The 19,643-nt window shown below is 42.4% G+C and overlaps 1 protein-coding gene across 1 annotated transcript; it reads left to right on the top strand.

Moving 5' to 3' along the window:
• The first annotated feature begins 224 nt into the window (after nt 1-224).
• On the top strand, nt 225-19,231 carry NCEH1 (neutral cholesterol ester hydrolase 1). The gene is made up of 5 exons (XM_053951956.1): nt 225-420; nt 8,822-9,050; nt 10,933-11,002; nt 12,931-13,102; nt 14,490-19,231. The coding sequence occupies exons 1-5, from the start codon at nt 283-285 to the stop codon at nt 15,105-15,107; spliced, it is 1,227 nt and encodes a 408-aa protein (XP_053807931.1). The 5' UTR covers nt 225-282; the 3' UTR covers nt 15,108-19,231.
• Nucleotides 19,232-19,643: the final 412 nt, after the last annotated feature.

The following is a 19,643-nucleotide window of genomic DNA, read 5'->3' as shown; positions in this document are numbered from 1 at the left end:
CCGTCTTCCCACGCCTCGTGTGCCTGCACAGCCCCTTCCCCCGGGGGCCCGCGCCCGGCCCGGGCAGACCCCGGGGCGGCGGTCGCCGAGCACGCCCGGCCGCGGGGCGGGCGGGCCCGGGTGGGGCGGCGCCGGGCGGGCTCTGGGCTCGGCTCGGGCCGGGCACACGGCCGGCGGCCCTGGAGGAAGCGCCGGGACTTCCTCCGGGGGAGGCCGGCCCGGGGGCGGTGCGCGCCCCGCGGGGAGCGCGGCGAGGCGGCCGCACACGGCGCGGAGGAGGCGATGCGGGCCGCCTGGGTGCTGCTGCCGGCGCTGGCCGCCCTGTCCGCCTACTATGTGTACCTGCCGCTGCCCGGCGCCGTGTCCGACCCCTGGAAGCTGATGCTGCTGGATGCCACCTTCCGGGCGGTGCAGCAGACGGTAAGGCGGCCCCGGCACCCCGGCTCTGGGGAGGCGGGCGGACAACCCCCGCACCGGTACCGGAGGCGGTCGGAAGCGCGATAACGGTGCCGGCCCGGGGCATCCGCGCAGCGGGAGCGGCCGCCGCACAGCCCGGCCCCCCGGAGCTGCCTTGTGGCTGGAGCCGAGCGGGGAGTGCCCGGCTCGGTGACATCGCGTGTGCGGCGGGCCGGAGCTGCGGCCGGTCCCTCATGCAGGAGGAGAAGCGGGCTCTTGTCCCTGCGTAAGGCGCTGGCTCCGCGGCCACAGCCCCGGGTGTCGCCCGTGTCCGTCCGTCCGCTCGGAACCGCCGGCTGCCAGCGCTGCCCGGGGCTCCCGGCACAGCCTCACCGCGCGCGGCTCGGTCTGGTGTGCGACTTGCCGGCTCTTGGTCAGGAAAAAAGAATTAGTGGGTTTTAATCTGATCCCTGTGCCTTAGGGAAAGAAGACATATAAAGCTTTTTCAAATATTAAACTGTCTTGATTTGGAGTCTTATTACTAAATAGAACTCTCTGCTAGCTTTTTGCCACAAAGCAGTTGTCACTTGATGATTTCTCCCTTATTTTCTGCCAGTGTTTTTATGCTGACATGAAAGAGAACAGAGATGGCAAAATTTCTGATAATGGCTTTAGCTGTGAAGTTTGTTTTCTTCTCACCGTATCCAGTCTTTCACAAGGACTGATCAGTCACGGATAGGACTGATGTAAGGCACCGGCGTATGTGAAAATTGAAAGTTGTTTTGATTTTAATTTCAGTTTACTGAATTGTTTTGGAATGTGCAAAAGCTTGTACTTTGAGCAGATGATGACCCCTTCAAAAAGGGATTAAATGAGTTAGTGGACAGAGGGCTCATACATTGACTAGGTGGGAATTACCTGCTACGTTCTTAATGCAGTAATGGTGGGTAGTGGGTAGAGGACAGTGGATCACACACAGTGACCAAACTTGTATATTCTGCCTGAATAGCTTCTCTGGTTGTCACCTTTGGAGGCAGAGGCCGGGACTAAATGGATCGCTTATCCGATCCCCTGGGACATCTTAAGGTCCAGTTGTATAGCTGAATCAAAGCATGCCTCTAGGATGAAATGATAAAACCTGTTCACTGTACAGATAAAACCTGGTCACTTGTATGTCCTCCTGTATGGTAGGAAAATTATGCAATACAATGGCTTAAATTCTGCAGTAAAATCTATGGCCTGACGTTCACTTGCTTCATGTTTTTAACTCAAGTGACTGAACTGCAGGTGCTCAGCTTGCCCAAATTCATTGGTAAGTAGGGACAGAAGGGCCATGGTGCCTACACAGCATGCTGCCTGCAAAACACAGTGTCATGGTTTGTCCAGGAACACCTGAATCAAGGCCAGAACCCCTGGCTCAAGGAGACCTAACTTTAGAAAATGGTATGACTGTGGCTATATATATGTACATTGCTGCTGCCTCAGCTACACAGCCAGTTTGTTTATGTGATATGTTGGGTTGTAGATGGATTCTGGTGCCTCTAGCTTGGAGGCTGAGGAATATCTCTTTTGTGATATTCTAGAGGTCATAATCCCAGGAGGAGCTGGCAGGACAAAGCCTGGTGGGTGCCAGCTGGAGCAGGCTGGTGGCAGGGCTGAGGTGCCCACATCTGCCCCACTCTCTGGGACAGGGAAGACTTTGTTGGGGGAGAGTGGTCATTTCTTAGTTGTTTACATCTCTGGCCTTAGAAATAAAAACTTCAATAGTGAGAAAAACTACTAAGCAAGTAACAGTTTCTGTAACATCTCTTGCAAACCAAAGGGACAAGTGAGTTTTACCCAGAAGCATGAAGGAGGTGAGTTGTTAGAGGTACCCCAGTCACACAACAGGTGAGCCTTGGGTCATTGGTTTCTGGAGAGAAAGAGAAGGTGCTTTCCAAGTGTTCAGAAGTCTTTTTAACACTGAGGCAGCACAGTTGGGAATAAATGGCTGTCATTAGGAAGGAACTCTTGTGAATCAAAGGTAGGATTGTAAAAGTTAAGCTTGTGCATTTACTTTGTTAGGCAGCTTTTGTGTGTGTATATATAAATATATATATAAAATAAAGTGTATGTCCTTTTCTAGAGGTTAGCTTCCTCTTTCTTTGTCTATCAGCTATTTCAAGGCCAAATGGTTTAACATTTCTCTCAGTGAGACTGTTGAACTTTCACCCACTTCTGAATGTATTTTAACTTGCTGTTTATTACTTTGCTTTATAGGTCTGATAGCCAACAGAAATACCTTTCTAATTTTAAAATCTCTGAAATGTATTTTTTCCCCACAAACTTCACATGCTTCAAATAAATTAATTGTCTTTTGCTTATTTTGAAATTGATTTGTCAAGACTCTGATGATTGTGACCATTTCTTGTTAGGGATAATGTGTTTGTTTGCTCAGTGCATTAATAATCGCTGTGAATACAACACAGTAGGGCTGTCACTGGCTTCCAGTGTAGTAATGATAAGGTTTTTACATTTGCATGTAGAGTTTTGTCCCAGGTAGCTATAAATTTTTTTACAAGCTTGGGACTGAGTCAGTGTCCTGGCTCAGTGTGAGACTCCAACAAACGTTCCAAGTATAATCAGGTGGTGTGTAATGTTTATAGGGCAGTTTCTTTAAGTAGGTTTCAAAACATACTACAAAAGGGAACTGATACTGCTAAAATATCAGTTTAAGTCTTAAACTGGGGGGAACAGAGGTAGGAAGAGCTGGAGTGCTTCTCTGAGGTCACAAAAATTCCACTGAAGGAGCTGAAAACTGAGATGACTTTTCAGAGCCTTGTTCCTGTGCCCTCTCTAATGCCCTGTGCTGCTCTGGAAAGAAAACAGAGAAACTGAGACTTTAATGATATTAATGAATTGATGTGAAAATACTTACCTAAGAAAGGGTAATTTGCCCATCACATGTCTCAAAATGGGGCATGGTAACATTTTTACATAAAACTAATACAACACAATTTGAGATTAGCAATTAAAAACTTGTATACATACATATACATATATATATATATATATAGGTACATTGGAACTCAGCTTCAATGAAATTTGGGAAGCCACATAAAGTTAATTACGGGATTGAGCCATAGATTTAACCATAGTAACTTTTTCAGTTGATGTCTATTTTGAAGTGTCTAGAGCAACGTTTCATAATTCTACTGTAACAGCAGTATTGATAACAAGCATTTTTCACTTCTTCCTCTAACCACTCTCCCTTAGAGGAGGAAAGAGAGCAGCACACGTTTATTCAAGTCCTTTGAAATAAGTTATTTTTGAACACCTCTGTCAAGACACTTGCTATTCTGGTGCATAGCAAGGAAGGAGGGATTTTTTTGGAATTGGGACAACTGTTAGCAAAGGTTTGGAAGGGTAGATGGGTTGGCATAGAGGCCATCAGATAGATGTATATGGAAGAAGGCAGGCAGATGTACATGGCAGGAAACTTCTCATCAGCCAAGTGTTTCCTTTGTGCTTCTTCTCCACTCACTACTGGAATAAAATCACCTATGGGATATCAACATTCAGGAGTAAACAAAACAGGGTTAGTTCTTTCTAACATTTTTATTTCTCTCTACCCACATATTTCAGAGTGTGTGACTTCTGGACAGATGTAAGTCATAGTTGTAGGCAGTGAAGTAAGTTGTTGATGTGTTTGGATGCAAGAACAGTCTTCGAATTGATGTACAGTAAAACAGGTTTCTAGTTATGGCAGGTGGGTCTCACAGCACTGGCACCTGAGCAGAAACTAAACCACGCTGTAAGTCCTGCTAGCAGGAACAGGTAGCTTATGCTGCTGTAATAGCAGATCATCATGGTTCAATAGGTACGTGCACAAAACCTTACACAACAACATAATCTAGATTTTGCTTCTAATTAATAAACTGAAAAAACAGTCTTCCTGGTTTCTTTTTAATTCTAAAGGAATTTCATAAAACTAAGAGCACTTGTCTTTGAAAACTATCTTATCTAATGTTACTAAAAAGACATGTTCTTTATTGGGTAACAAGACACTTGCATTGAGAAATCTTTTTGTAAAATCACCCTTAAACAGGGTAAATTTCCCAAGATGCACACAAAATAGTATGTTCCACATGCAGATATATGTGGAAATAATGCTGTTTATTTTTCACTAATCTGTTACTGACTACAGACATTGTGTTGGCATTTTGGCCTCTAATGTTTAGAGAAGTGTCCTTTTCAAATCAATGCCAGAACTGACTATAGTGTCTGTGTCTTTTAAGGTAGGAAGTTGGGTTTTAGACAGTTCAGCCTTGCAGTTCCAGCATCATTACTCAGTTGAGTCATGAGTGAGATTGGCTGCGTCCCAAGTAGTGCTGGATGTAAAAAGAGCCTTAGCTGTTTGCCCAGTTCCTGATCCCCCCAAGCCTGAAAGGTCCGTGCAGGACCTTGGCTCTGCCCGGCTGGGAGGGCACTGGAGGCAGCAGCTGGTGGCTCTGGAGGGTGTTGCCTTTGTGCGCTGCGAGCGTGACCCGACCTGTCGCAATAATTCCTGGCTAAAGGGCAGAGCCAGGCTTAGCCCAGGAAGTCGTCTGAGGACAGAGAGTCCCAATGTGCTGAGCAGCGTTAGAGGTTACTGGACATCTGCAACAAAAACTTTTGGGTTACTTTTTTGCAATAGAGAACACATGATGAGAATGGAATTCAAGTCCTTGAGGGATGTGAGTTTCCTAATGAAATTATCAGCTGAAGAGCCAATAGAAGAATCCATATAATTTAGGGACAGATATTGGTGGTTAAAGGTGAAGCAATGGTGCCTCACTGGTGCAGTACTTTGTTCATTCTGCCCAGATTCCTTTCTTCTTTTACTGAAAAATTTCTCCTACATCAATTAAATCTTTCAGTACCTGGCACCCCATATCAAGGAGTTTACCAGAAGGAAAGTGTCAGTCTTGAACAGTTCAGTCCCTTGGGAGTGCTTGCATACCTTGCATACCTTGCATTACCTTAAAATTTCAGTCATGGGAATGTCCTGGCAAAAGAAAAGGAGATTTTGCTGTAGTGGAAAAACTTGCAGCTGTGACCCAGAGCGAGCAATGTGCTATGCCTGTAGCTGGCACAGCAACAGCCAGTTGCCCACAGGCTTTTCATTTTTATACTATCTCCTCTTTCTTTGCTGTAGTCTCTTTACTTCCCCCTTTTCCCTATGCTTTCTCTTCCTTTCTGCTAGCTTTTAGTATTACAGCACTGTCTGTCCCTTTTCACCAGAGAACCTCTCCCTCTTCCTCTCCCTCTCCCTGTCCACACATACACATAATCCCCAAATATATTGAAGTGTTACATTTGATAACCTGCAGCACCCCTGCAGGTTGTAACTGGAAGGGTGGTAAAAACCACAGCTACCAGCAAAGATCAAACCCATTCTTGCTCACGTGAGATGAGCAATTCCAGTTTTATCCCAGATTCAAGCTGCTGCCCAAAGGGCTGGTGCCATCCTTTCTCCTGCTCCTCTTTCCTGCCTTGGAGTATCAGTAAGGTGGTGACATGACTGAAATTTAGTGTTTCTCTGGCTCTGCTGGGTTTGTATTTAACTGGTGCAGCAAGATCATGCTCTGAGGCTTCCTGGGGCACCACAAGAAAGGTGCCAGGGATGAACGGGCATCAGCATGGGCAGGGCTGTCCTTTGAGTAGCAAGGCACCCCTAGAGGAGAGTTGGCCAACCACATCTTCTGCCAGGAGTATTAGGATAGACTGCTAAGATATTATAGATGGGTTTTTTGTTTTGTTTTGTTTTTTTTAATATTTAGAGAGAGGAAAAGACAAAATTTATTTGTGAGAACTTTGGACAAGACTGGCTCTTTGCCAGCAAAAAGTGCAATCCTGATGCCTTGTAAATAACAAGCCAATAGGCTGATTAGGCAGATTGACTAACAAAGAATCTATCTGATAAATACTTGGCAAAAAACTGCCCATGCCTGATAAATAATTAGGACTGCTGCCTTTGCTGATGTAGAAAGCATCTTTCCCAGGTTTATGGATTCTTGGAAAGAGTGGTCTGTTCTAGGAGAAATGGGCATGAAAGAGCATGGTAGGCTGCAGATGGCCAGGGTGCTCTGTGGTTTGAAGAACAGGGCAAAACAGTTCTTGGTAAATACCACTAACTAGCCTTGAAAACAAAACATTCCTGATTCCAGGGAACATGTGGTAATCTTGTCTACAGAGAATGCAAACTAAAGTGGGAGAAAACAATAACGAGATGCCTATTGCAGCACAGTCAGGCTAAATAAAATCTACAAAAACATTCTTTTCATGAGCAGTATTTCTAAGACTGCTTCCCAGTGGGTACCTCCCCTGGGAACTTCCATAGGCCACAGAGAGGATCAGACCTTCATGTGGTTACAGCAGTGGCAGCCAAACAATTTGTGTGCCAGATTATTAATAGATGTATTGCTCTTCAGATTTCAAACTAGTCCTGGGGTTTCCTGTGGGAATTTTAAGTAATGGTGGGAGAAAAACATGGGCTGAAACTCAGAGATACAAATAGCCTTGTGAATTCAGCATTTCTTCCTGCCAGGTGGATATTTGTGTTTCTTCTCCCAGAGAAAAGACTTGTAGTATGAAGAAATTATATCCCATCCAAAAAGTAGCAAACATTTTAAAATTTGGATTCCTACCAAGCCATCTCAGCAGGGTGATGTTACCACAAGTTAAAGCAAGAAAAGAAAGTAATTTTTTTTAATTCTTGTTTTGGAAATGGATTCCTCTCCCAGGTCACATAACAGCCCATTGTATTTGGTGTAGATTTTGTTTTTTTTTTTAAATATCAAACTTGTCTTTTCTTCTAAAGCAGTCTGCAGTGTGAGCTGTGTAGGGCCTTTCCTATACAGAACCTGGATGAAAGCAAATACTTCCATATTTTTAACATTCAAACTAATTAGGACTGAGAAAAAAAAATACATACAAGAGATTGTGTCTGTAAGATCTTCTTTGGAAGAGAGGATGCTGAGTGCTTCAAAGCTTGCTTTTATTCTGGAGGGGGGTCTGTGCAGATTTTGTACAGATTAAACTGGGAACTATCTGTTCTTCAGCAGGTGAATGTGCTTAGACCAGTAGCTGGGTGACCCTGCTCACTCTGTGTGAGCATCTTGAATTCTTTGCCGCAGGTTACACTGCACTAGTGGGACTGGCAGAATTCACACTGCAAAGTGGGTGTGTGTAGAAAAGCCCTATACAACAGGACACCTCTTGTTCCAAGTATTTGGTACCTGAACATAAAATAAAAAATTCCAGCTGACAGTTTTCCTAGTGGTAGTGTTCCTACAGGCATATGTTAAATATATGCCTTAATTTTACCTCCCAACTCCATTGCCTTGCCTGAGAATGTTGTACAAAAGGCCTTGCTGGTTATCCAGTTTCTGAGCTAAAGGGGAAAGAGCTCCACTACTTTTCCTTTTAAATGGTCAGTCTGGACACTGTAGTCCCTGTGGTCCTTTGGCTGCCCTTTTGCCACCCCTGGTGCACCATCCAGGGCATGGGAACAGGTATGCACTACAAATAATGAGCAGGTCATGTGTGGGGGACAGGTCATGACCATCTCAAAGTGGAGGAGTGCCTTGAATCCCAGTAGCATTTACTGAGAGAAACAGGTTTCTAATCAAGTCAAGAGCAAAGTTTTAAAAATAAACATGAAAATTAAAGTCCTGGATAGCTAAAGGGGATAAAATCTGTCTCCTTCTACCATAAGAAGACAAAAGGATCAGATCATTCTTTAATTTCATAGTGTTTTAATCACATAAAAAAGTAACACACTTGAGTCTCTGGGGTTGGAAAAAAGTGTCATTAACCTGCTGTTGTTCTTGACTAGTGTTTCAGATCCTTCCCAGTTCAGCAGAGAAACACAGGACAAGCCAAAAACACCATTATATTCCTTTAAGACTATTCCTATTTCCGAATTTCTTTGCAGTCCTTGGGAACTTTTCTTAATTTGGAAGTAGAAAGACTTAGGCTTTGCAGTGGAACAAGAGAAATAATCTGCATTTTTGAAACTTTTCCACCAAAAAACATTGCCTGTGTAGTATTGCCCTCTGCTGGCATCAGTCTGAGGAGCTTCATAAGTCCCCTAGTGGAACATGAGGGTTGTCCCCTTCCAAGGCATCTTTTACAGGATCCGAGTGCTCGTCCATGGTTGTGATCCACGAAGTGCTCATGGCTTAATTTTATTTTTCCACAGAAAATCTTCTATGGGCAGCATTTTGTTTTAATAGAGCTTTAAAAACATGAGAGGTTCGTGATAAAATTTCATTTTCCAGTGAATATTGTAAGAATCACATAGGACCTGCCCTTTGAAGGCAGTTGTATTGCACATCAATGTGGTAGCGTATGATACGCTCTGAAGTAACAGAAATTTCTTTTCTTCTTTTCCCCCCACTAGTGTCACCTGATTCACTATCTGAGACTCAGCCATCACTTGACAGTTCTGAATTATTTGATTTGCACCTTTGACAAGCTGAAGTCTGTCACCTCTGAAGACATTAAAATCACGGATGCTGTTTTTGATGGCGTGGAAGTGAGAGTGTTTGAACCTCCTGCCAAGGGAGATGAAAGCCTCAAGCGCAGCATTGTTTACATCCACGGAGGAGGCTGGGCCTTGGCAAGTGCAAGTAGGTGTCTGCCAGTAATTAAAACGGATTCCAGTCTGCTTTTCTCCTAGCAGGAAAATCCAAAAGCTTTTTTTCCTGCCAGGAATGGCAGTTTTGCTAAGATGTACCTGAATTCAGTAGTGACTGTGTCCACTCTGGTGGATCAAGTCTAAGGAGAGAGGGAGAAAAATATCATGAACACACAGCAGAAGTGCATATCTTGTATGCATGTGAGCTGTAAAAGGACCAAAAGGTTAATTTTGTTACATCCTGGGAGGAAAAAATAGCTTATTGATTAAATTTCTGTGATGCCTTGGGTGGGCTGCTTGGGCCAGTCACTCACTTTCTGAGGTAATTTGCAAAAGTCAGTTCTTGTTGATCAGGTTCCAGTGGCTATATATGAGAAAATTATGTGGGTTTGCCCCATTTTCAGAGAATAATTAGCAGAAGACTGAGCTGATCTACACTGCATGCCACAGCCTTGCTAATGTTTGGTTCTTAAATAACACCTACCTGGGAATACACACTGCTGAGCACAGGCAGGAGGAGTGTGAGGGAAACAGCTAGAGGTTGGTTCCTCTTTGGGTTGTTCCTTAGGGACTACAACCACCACTAGCATAATCACCTGGAAATTTAATGCTGTTTACTCCATTCACTTGGAAACCACAAACACGATCAGGGGAAGTGAGGTACAGCTATAGGCAGTGATAAGGTAACCACTGATTCCTTCCACACTGTACAGGAGAAAAACAGCCTTGGGACAGAAAGGGCTTGTGGCTCCTGTGGCTGCTCTGAGATCCAGATCCGAGGAGAGTCTTTTCCCTTTTCCTTCCCCATTGTTCCCATGCCTTCCTGAAGTCCATACAGCCCTGATTCTACAGCTTCCTCTACAGCAAAAGAGCATCAGTGGATTTTTACAAAATGATACAAAACACAGACTGTACTGATTGCATTTGGACTCTGGATGTACAAGTCATTTAGACCATGATTTGAGTGAGATTTAGGTTCCTAAACAACTTTCAAATGTGGCCTTCACATGCCTTTGGAAATTCCAGTCTCCTTGTCCTGTAGCAGTTAAACATTTTACTCCTCTTCCTACAGAGGAATTGTGCTTTGAGATGGGTTTTCTTAGACCTGCCTAAAGGATATTTGTTAACCTCCTGCCTGCATCATTTGTTCTGTAATAGTTTGCATATGACTCTTGTTGTGCAAAATTTTATATTAAATTGCTGCACTTTGTCAGGGTGATTATAGCTTGGCTTTGTCAGATGTATCCCTGAGTCCAAGGTGCAGAAGTTAATGACACAATTGATACAATTAAATATTCATTTCTAAGACTAGATACTTTAGAAAACATTTCGTGTTCTAGTATATTTTCTAGTACTGGGAACCAACAATTAGGTAACTGGAAAGGAACAAAATTAAAGATAATCAGTCCTCTGATAAATAGGATAGCTGTGATTAATCCTCCCTTAAATGAGTAGCTCAGCTGACATTAATAGGGCAACTCATTTGAGTTAAAGCAGTGCATGCTATAATAAAATGAACCACAGGCAGTGACTCATACAGCAGTAACCCTCTCTGGATGTAAATGCCCCCAAACCACTGGGTGCCTTAGATTTTGGCCAGCTGAAAAAATTGTGATAGGTGGGTGAAATGACTTGTCTGAAGTCACCAAGAAGCAGATGAGGAAAGGCATTAGACTGCAGGATTCTGAAATTCTGATGAATTATGTTGCTTCTGCTGTAGTATGGATTTGGCACTTGAGCAGCTGTGGGCTGATCTCATTTATCACTTACTTTGCTTATATCTGTGTGATTGCTGTATGTTTTCTGAGAAGGCTTAATGACAGTTTTGTGACTATTGAATCACATGTCCCTAACACCATGTCCTTCCCTACCAGGAACAAGCCTTTACAACAATCTCTGCAGAATCATGGCTGAATCTCTGAACGCTGTTGTTGTCTCTGTTGAGTGAGTAATCTAAAACTGATCAAGTAGTTTTAAGGTATTAGAAATATGTAACATAGTTCTTTTAGCTTCTCCTTTGCTAGTGGCTTCTCTATAAGGCTGTAACTTGGACAGTAATTTTCTCTACTAGCCTGATACCTTTATCCTTTTAAAATGAAAACAAATTGGAGTGGTATCAGAAATTCATTTGGTTTTCTAATTATTTTATAATACACTGTGAGGTCTGGCAGTTTCCTGCTGCTCTTGCAATCTCCCACTGTTCAGTCCTCTCTTTTAAGCCTTGTGCTTCCCTCAGGAGCAGAAGACTGCCAGACAGCAGAGAAGCAGGGCTGCTTTTTTAACATTTTGAACAATTCCAAGGCAAACAAACCTCTTGATTAGCTAAATACATTAACTAGACAACTCCAACTTGATTGGTACTGTTCCCATCTTTATTGTCAACTTCAATATTTTCTTTTTTAAACCCAAACACTTGATAAAATTACTCAAGTTTCCCACCTGCAGTTCATTACATACCAAGCTTTGGGATCTAATTGCAACTTAATTATATGGAGTTGATGTTACTCATTTAATGCTTATTATAATGTACTTTAAAGAGTTGCAGGGGGAGTTGGTTTATTCTTTTTTACTGTTTTGGTTTTTATTATTAGAAAAAAGGAAAACTACAAAAGCAGCTGTTGGTTATTCCAGACAAGCAGCAGTCACAATATTGAAAAGTTCCTTATTATTCCTTTTCTGATTTATGCTGGTATCATTCTGTCTATTGCTCTGAGTTACTATTACCTCTTCTCCTTACTCATTACATCTTTCAATCAAGGGGTGTGCATTCAATTAGGCAAGTCTAATTGGATTCCTCATTGGTCTAATTGCACATCTCACTTTCACAATCTATGCAGAGTTTATTGTTACGCTGTTTTGCAAGGAGCTCCCAAAGGACACTCTCAGATTCCTGTATGTACAAGATAAAGATTGCTTTCTGACAGCAGGTCACAACTGGAGTTTGAAAGTTGTAATCTTAAGTTAAAAATTTGTTCTGCATATGAAACTTCTCTAGCTTACAAAGATGTTTTGAGTCAGAGAACTGAATTTTGGTTGGCTAGGCTATACTGAGAAAGTATAAAATCTGTAGTTTGAAAAGCTGAAAACTTTGCTTTGTACCATAAGGCCCAGTAACAACTCTTGGATGTCAAATTGTTCAGTAAATACAAGCAGATGTCTCCTGCACTATTATTTAGAAGCTGAGAAAGCTTAACGTCTGGGATTCAGCTGCTGGCTCTTTCTGGCAGACTGTTTGTTCTCTCTGTGCCTCCATCCCCCACCTGCCCAATGGGTGTATTTCTGCTCCTCTCCTTGATAAAGGAAAGGAATTATTGTACTCTGTTGCATTAGAGAAAATCGGCATTACTGAATTTCTTGGCTATTGTTCATTTCATGGCACAGAGGGATAGCAAGGTTTATTCTCTCCTGACATCAGTAAAAATTTGGGAAGCAGAAGTGCTTAGGTGTTTGGCTCAGCCAAACACGAGCGTGTTGGGTGTGTATGATTTACTCACCCTTGTACTTGTTAATGTGGGAATTTGGATCAAAACCAGGCAGGGTATAAAAACTCCCTTGCCAAGGGTGTGAATGAAATGATGAAAATCCTCCACTGGGAAATTCTAGGAAAGTGCTGCACCGTTTTATACTATCTTGGTATTATTCATGTCTAGTAGGCTCATTTTAATTTTTCCAAATTAAAACATTAATTATAAGATTAAGTCTTACATACATATTACACACCTCCTACTTCTTCTGCACTATTTATCCTAATGAAATACTTACTTCCAGTAAGAGTTATCTGATATCACCTGTAAATCCTAAAGGAGAGCTACAATAACACCAGTACAATAAAGCAGAGGTAGGAATTGTTTCTCATCCCTTTCCTTTTGCAGGTACAGGCTGGTGCCCGAGGTGTGCTTCCCCGAGCAGTACTACGATGCTCTTCGTGCAACAAAGCATTTCCTGCAGCCTGATGTCTTAGCTGAGTATTCAGTGGACCCCAGTCGAATTGCAATCTCTGGGGACAGTGCAGGAGGGAATTTGGCAGCTGCTGTGTGCCAGCAGGTAACATCCACTGAGTGTTCTGTATTGCACTACAGCAGTCCAGCCCAGAGAGGCTGGCAGGGTCTTTGTGCTGCACCATCACAAGGTGATGTGCCACGCCTGAAAACAGAATGGTAGAAAGCCAGAGTCTGCTCATTTTTCTTCTGTAAAGTGATTCAGTCACTATATGAATCTTGTGATGTGTTCTTACAGTCACAAGTTGTTATGGACCAGAGTTCAAGAGCAAGTAGCGAAATTACTTTTTTGTTACCTATTTTGCTGGTGAACTCCTTCTTTTTCCAAGTAGGCATAATTTCTTAATATGGTTGCCTATTTTTAGATAATTGTCTCTGGAAATATGCTTTTATTTCTTTCAAATACAAATGAAGGACAAAATATACAGTAAATGGTGCTTAATTCTTCTGTTAAATTGTCCTCCTGTAGCATTTTGCAATTTTAAGGACATTTCTTTTGTGTACCTGCAGTTTAAATGTAATCTGAATTTGATCTAGTAAAGAGTTTAAAGGAGACTGGAGGCAAGTAATATTTTTCATGGTTGAATGAAATGTTATTATTACTAACTTATTCCTATTTCCATAACCATTAGTGATAAGAAAGCAGATACCATGTCCAGACAACTAATTATCATGACAACCTTGCAATATTGAATTAGGGTGGAAAAATTAATAAGAGACGATTACAAAAAAAGCTTCAGTATTGAGGACTGATAAACATGATACTACCACATTTTCAAAAGAGCATTCCTAATTCAATTTCCTGATGCATAATTGTTTTTAAACCAGATGAGACACGATAGGGCACTGGATATCTTGTGTAGGAGATGAAACAAAGAGTTTGCTGACTCTTCCAGTAAGGCAGTCGGGAGCACCAAATTTGTAATTGAGAGACTCGAATCAAATACAGGTCAAGTCAGACACAGGGAGGTGCACAGGTGAGCCTTTGCTAGAAGAAATTGTGGATGTCAGCTATCTGCATTGGCTGAAAAAAAACCAATTAGATCAATTCATGGAAGAAAAATCCATGGAAAGCTCTTAAAAGCAAGAGTGGCTCCTTTGATTCAGGAAATCCTGCTGTTGCCACTTGTTCAGCTGGACACTGTGTTAGAGAAATGCCACTTTACATGTTTTTTGTCTTCTTACTCTCTTCAATGAACTGATGTCACTGATTTCTGTTGGGAACGGGATGCTGGATCTGCCTGAATGGCCACCTTATGAGAGGAGAAAAAGATCAGGCTGCTAATACTTCAGGCAAAACAGCCACATTACCTGTATAAGAGCAGAATTCACTCTAAAACTGTGCAATGGAAGTTTGTTTTTCTAAAGTTCCACATTGATGTATGTATTTATCTTCTTCATAATCTTAATGCTGTCCTGTGTTTTTTGCACAGCTTAGCAAAGATGAGGATTTGACTGTCAGACCGAAACTGCAGGCCTTGATTTATCCAGTCCTCCAGGCCTTTGACTTCAACACACCTTCCTACCAGCAGAACATGAACATGCCCGTGCTCCCTCGCTACGTCATGATCAACTACTGGATCGACTACATCAACGGCAACTACGACTTGGCTCACGAGCTGCTCATCAACAACCACACCGCGCTCAACGTGGGCCGGGCTCTCTCCTTCCGCGCGCGCCTCAACTGGACGTCCCTTCTGCCTCCCTCCTTCAAGAAGAACTACAAGCCCGTGGTGCAGACCACGGGTACAGCAGCCATCGTGGAGCGGCTGCCGGCGCTGCTGGACGTGCGGGCGGTGCCGCTGCTGGCGGACGACGCGACGCTGGCGCGGCAGCCGCGCACCTACGTGCTGACCTGCGAGAACGACGTGCTGCGCGACGACGGCGCCATGTACGCCACGCGCCTGGAGCGCGCCGGCGTGCCCGTCACCCTCGACCACTTCCACGACTGCTTCCACGGCTGCATGATCTTCACCGTGTGGCCCACGGATTTCTCGGCCGGCGTGCAGACCAGGAACAGCTACATCAAGTGGCTGGATGAGAACCTGTGAAGGGAGGGCCCCGCCGGAAGGCGCAGGGTTCGGGGGGTGGCTGCAGTGTCTGTTCTGGCGGAAGAGCAAACAATCCAAAAGTGCACTTTTCTGAATTCTGACTTCACTGTTCGGCTGCAGACCACTAACTGCGGCATTTTCTAGCTCTGTTGGCGTTGCCCATAAGGAATTTTGAGAAGTATTTTTTTTCAAACCAATCTTTTTTCCACTTTCTCCCAGATGTCTATTGCCAAACATATACATGTGTTGAGCAGGGAGATCAGGATTCCTGCAGGATTCTTACCTGGCTGCAACTTTAAAGCTTTGACTCTTAATTAGGTACAAAGGCCCTGGCTTTGAAGTGATGTGAGATAAATCCTAACATCTACGCCTACTTCTAAATATGTAAAAAACGTGATCTTGTTTTACAGCAGTGTTGAGCATCTGATGTCACAGTGAGAAGCTTGGGCAGCAGGGCCATGAATTTGAATGATAAGCATGGGTTTAGGTTTTGGCTTTTTGCCATAGACAAACAGCTCATTTAAATTTTTAAAAATATTTTTTGAAAAAGCTCTTCTAGACAGTTAAAACAATGCTAGATGCATCTCTTAGCCAAGCCTGTTATTTGGCTTTGGAATTTGGTCTTTACCACCTTTTAATAAATGTATTGTTAAAAGGTAAAGGACTAAATATATTTTCAATTAAAAGTATGATAGCATACACACAAATAGGTAAGATAAAATAGTATGTGTAGTAGCAGAATCCAGGTTTCCTGTGTGAGTGACCTTCGAAGCTGACTAATTATTTGGCTAAAGAATGTGACTTCACCTGTGTTTAAAGCTTCAGCTGTACGACCTCTGTACAGAAAATACTGACCTTACTACAAATAGTCTGCTGTGTGGTTTGCACTAATGTTTGTAATTAATAGTAGAAGTTTTTGTTCATTGACTTTTCTTTTATGTTTGTAGTTTTTATTGTATTTCCTGCTTCATGAAAGGAGGAAAGCAAGCGAATACAAGTGGGCTCCAATCTATACAAAAGATTTAATTCTGAGCTTTGCAGCTGAGCTTTGTCTGCGTTGTAGACTGCTCTAGGTAAGGTGATCTCACTACTGGGCAGCAAATCTGTGCAGTTTGAGCCAGTCTGTAAAGTTCAGACAGGCAGGACAGGGGAGAGAAACCACTTTGTGACTGTCTATTGCCCAGGCTGCTCACAGCTTGCAGAAGTGAAGGTGGTGTCAAAAGCCTGTAGGCACAGAGAACAGAGTGGGAGATTAAATTTATCCTCAGCTCTACCACAGACTTCCTGTGGGTCCCAGGAGAGCAAGGTCATCTCCTTACACCCCACTTCTGCAAGGGAGGCAGAAATTTCCTACCTCACAATGGAGCTGTGAAGCTGAATTCTCAGGCATGGGCGAAGCACACGGATATGAATGTGACTGCAGGCACTCAGCAGCTCCCATGGCTTTTGACTTTGCATCCTTTTCCAAGAGCTGGCTCAGAGCAGCCTGTCCCACATCAGGGATGCTGCTGGGCTTGGGTCCTGCTGAGCAGTTTGCTTCCCTCTGTCCTGGTTCCTGTCAGGAACACTAAGGTGAGGCTTCTTAACCCTTGGAGAGCATGACAAAGGCAATTTCATTAAATCATTCCTTATAGCAGGATTCTGAAATGTTCTTCAAAAAAACCCCATCAGGTTCTGGTAGATCAAACTGCCTTCTGACATTTAAAATACATACAGAGCCGTTCCCTTTCACTGGGATTTAAATTAAATAGGAGAATGGCTTTGCTGAATCACTGCTTCCTGGAAACACCAGGTTGTTAACGTGGTTGTGTGTATTAAGAAAAACCATTAACGAGACAAGGCCTGGATGTCAGCTCAGTCATGCAGGCCAAAACTCATTCCCAGCATAGTTCACAGGGAGATCACAAGGCAAAGCTTTTTCAACAGTGGCCCAGATTCTTCTCCCATTTAGCATTTCCAAAGACTTGGTGGAATTAGAGCAACCAGGTGACAATCTGAATAAGAATAAATTTTGATCAAGAAACCCAATTAACACTGCAGAGGAATTCAAACTTTTTGTCTGGATTTAAACCCTTTCCTCCTTTTCCCCATAAACACAACTTCATAGACTGTATGCTTTAAACAGACAGCAACCAAAGTCCTATCCATTCAAAAGACAAGTTACTAATCTGCCCCAGAGTCCTTTGCCTTTAGATGGAGACAGCTACATTTACCTGACCTTAAACTATGACTAAAACAGTAAAAAAAAAATCATTATACTGAGTTACAACAGGCTTCTTCTTGTATTTCCTGCTTAAAGAGTAAACCCATGTCAGAAAAGATAGAATTTATATCTACTCACTGTCATTAGTATAATATACTATGATTATATATCATAGTAAAACTGTGGTACTGGAAGAAAATGGTTAATATTCCTAAAAATCTTATAATAATTCGTTTTCCTGAGAGCTTTCTGCAAAACTTTAGCTCAGCATTTGTTTATAGCTAAGTTATAAATACCTGTTAACGAATCTAAAATATAATTGCTGCTGGTTTTTTTTTTTAACTGAAATGAAAGGGAGAGCTGGAATATATATATATACACATATATACATATATTCATGGAGTCGGTTGTAAATTTCCTTCATGCACTGAAGAAGCACACTGAAGTCTTGGCACAAGAAATAAGTTTATAACTGGAGTGAACGTGTTTACAAAGCCGTCAGCGGCCTGGTGCGATGGCCGAGATCTCAGCACCACGTGGATGTGATGCACACTATTAACTACTTCTCTCAAAGCATCTGGACTACTTTGACCTTGCAGCCATGTGGTTTAATACCTGAGAGCTGCAGAGATACCTGAGGCATCCTACAACAGGGAAAAAAAGAGGTCTGAGTTCCAGCTCTGAAAAGACATGACACTGATCAAATTCAGTGTAAAGCTTGAACTGAGTGTGAGTCCCAGCCCAGCTTTCCTCCTCCTGTGCTTTGGTCTCCTTTGAACACAGTCCCCATGCCCCAGATTGAAAGTTTAGGATTGTTTCCAGCTGTGTTGCTACAAGTTCCTAGGAACTGACTCAAGGTTACAGAGAGCAGATGCTTGGAAGCAAGGGATTAAGATTAATCCATGTTACAACACCTGGACTTGTTCCTCTGTTTTCGTATATCCCAAAGGGTTTCCTTGAGTGCATCTTGCACCTTGGTTATTTCACAAGGCAGTTTAGGGCACGATGTAGGATCAGAGCAAGCGTTTGTAGCAATATTTTGCCTGTGCATGGTAGAGTCTTTTCAGAGAAGACTTTCAATTAATTTGTTTTCTTATCATGATCTTGGCTTTTGTAGGTAGCTTTAGCTTTTCTTCCCTTTCTACAATTAGACTCAATCCCTGTACTGCAAAAATATCTTGTTCCTGATGGCTATTGAAGCATTCAGATGACAGCTTTAAAAAAAAAAAGGCAAAATCAACTTGCATAACAGAATCTATAGTCATTCTTATCCTGCTTTCATAGACCTGAGAACTATATTAGTGAGTCCCCAGTATTTTGGCTAATATTTGCAGGAATAGATGGAGATTTTGTCTCTCTAGCTGAGGACCTCTTAAAGGATGGGTGTTCAACATTTCTGGAAGCCCAGACCTCTTTCAAGAGGTTTTATGATGCATAAAAATCACAAGTAAGTTGAATTTTCTAACCTTCATCTAAGTTATTTCAGAACTGCATTCCCAGTCAAAGCAGAAAGGCCATTGTGAGTTTTAACACTTAAAAACTAAATAGAAATACTTCATCTTTAAAACATTATTTTGTAGTATTTGGGCCTCTATGTTTTTTAATCTCTTATCAAACTGTAGTAGAAACTTTTAAAAATAAAAATATTGGAAGCAGGTAAACTTGAGTTAAACCTTTTAAGCTGCTATGATCTGTAACAATGATACTGTTAAAATCTAAAACCAGCTGGTTTAATGTTCTCATATTTATGATGTTCAAAAGCCCAACATACAACATACTTGATGTGAATGCATTCAATACCTTATGCATGAGGTTTTTGCTTTTTGTCCCAGAGCAGGGGAAAGATTTGTAAGATCTCATTACCAAGTGTAATTTGAGATGTGCTATCAAAATGAAGAACAAATAAATAAAGTGAAATATACCTGTGACTTATTTTATTTTTCCCAGGACCACTGGTTTTGTATTTCTGAGCATTTCCAGTCTGATTTTTGATTGTTTTCAAGGCAGGAGACTTCTGTATGTCCGTGGGCTGTGAGGGTCATCTCCTTGTACCTCATTTCTGCCAAATTATTAATGGTGACCACATCTGCTGGTGCTGAAGAGTGGACAAACCTGCACTGCTGCTGTTGTTCTTCTTCAAGATAAACAGCAGAACTCACATTCTCCATTCTGATGTATAAACACATTTTTATGTGTCTATAGGTTATGTGTATGTTTGAAATTTGGTTTAGCCAGCAAAAGTTCAGGTTCCTTTTTTATTCCTGTTTGCCTTCCTTTCACATTCTTTTTTCTGACCTGCAACCCATTTTCTGCCCATGTTCTCTCATTTATGG

Source organism: Vidua chalybeata, chromosome 10 (assembly GCF_026979565.1).
Source record: "Vidua chalybeata isolate OUT-0048 chromosome 10, bVidCha1 merged haplotype, whole genome shotgun sequence".
NCBI lineage: Eukaryota > Metazoa > Chordata > Aves > Passeriformes > Viduidae > Vidua > Vidua chalybeata.
The sequence above is the reverse complement of the archived record's forward strand: the minus strand, read 5'-3'. Positions and strand labels throughout refer to the sequence as shown.

Coding starts and splice junctions, on each gene's coding strand:
- NCEH1 (XM_053951956.1), top strand. CDS start 283: ATGCGGGCCGCCTGGGTGCTGCTGCCGGCGCTGGCCGCCCTGTCCGCC. Junction 421..8,821: donor TCCGGGCGGTGCAGCAGACG/GTAAGGCGGCCC, acceptor TCCCCCCACTAG/TGTCACCTGATTCACTATCT. Junction 9,051..10,932: donor CTGGGCCTTGGCAAGTGCAA/GTAGGTGTCTGC, acceptor CTTCCCTACCAG/GAACAAGCCTTTACAACAAT.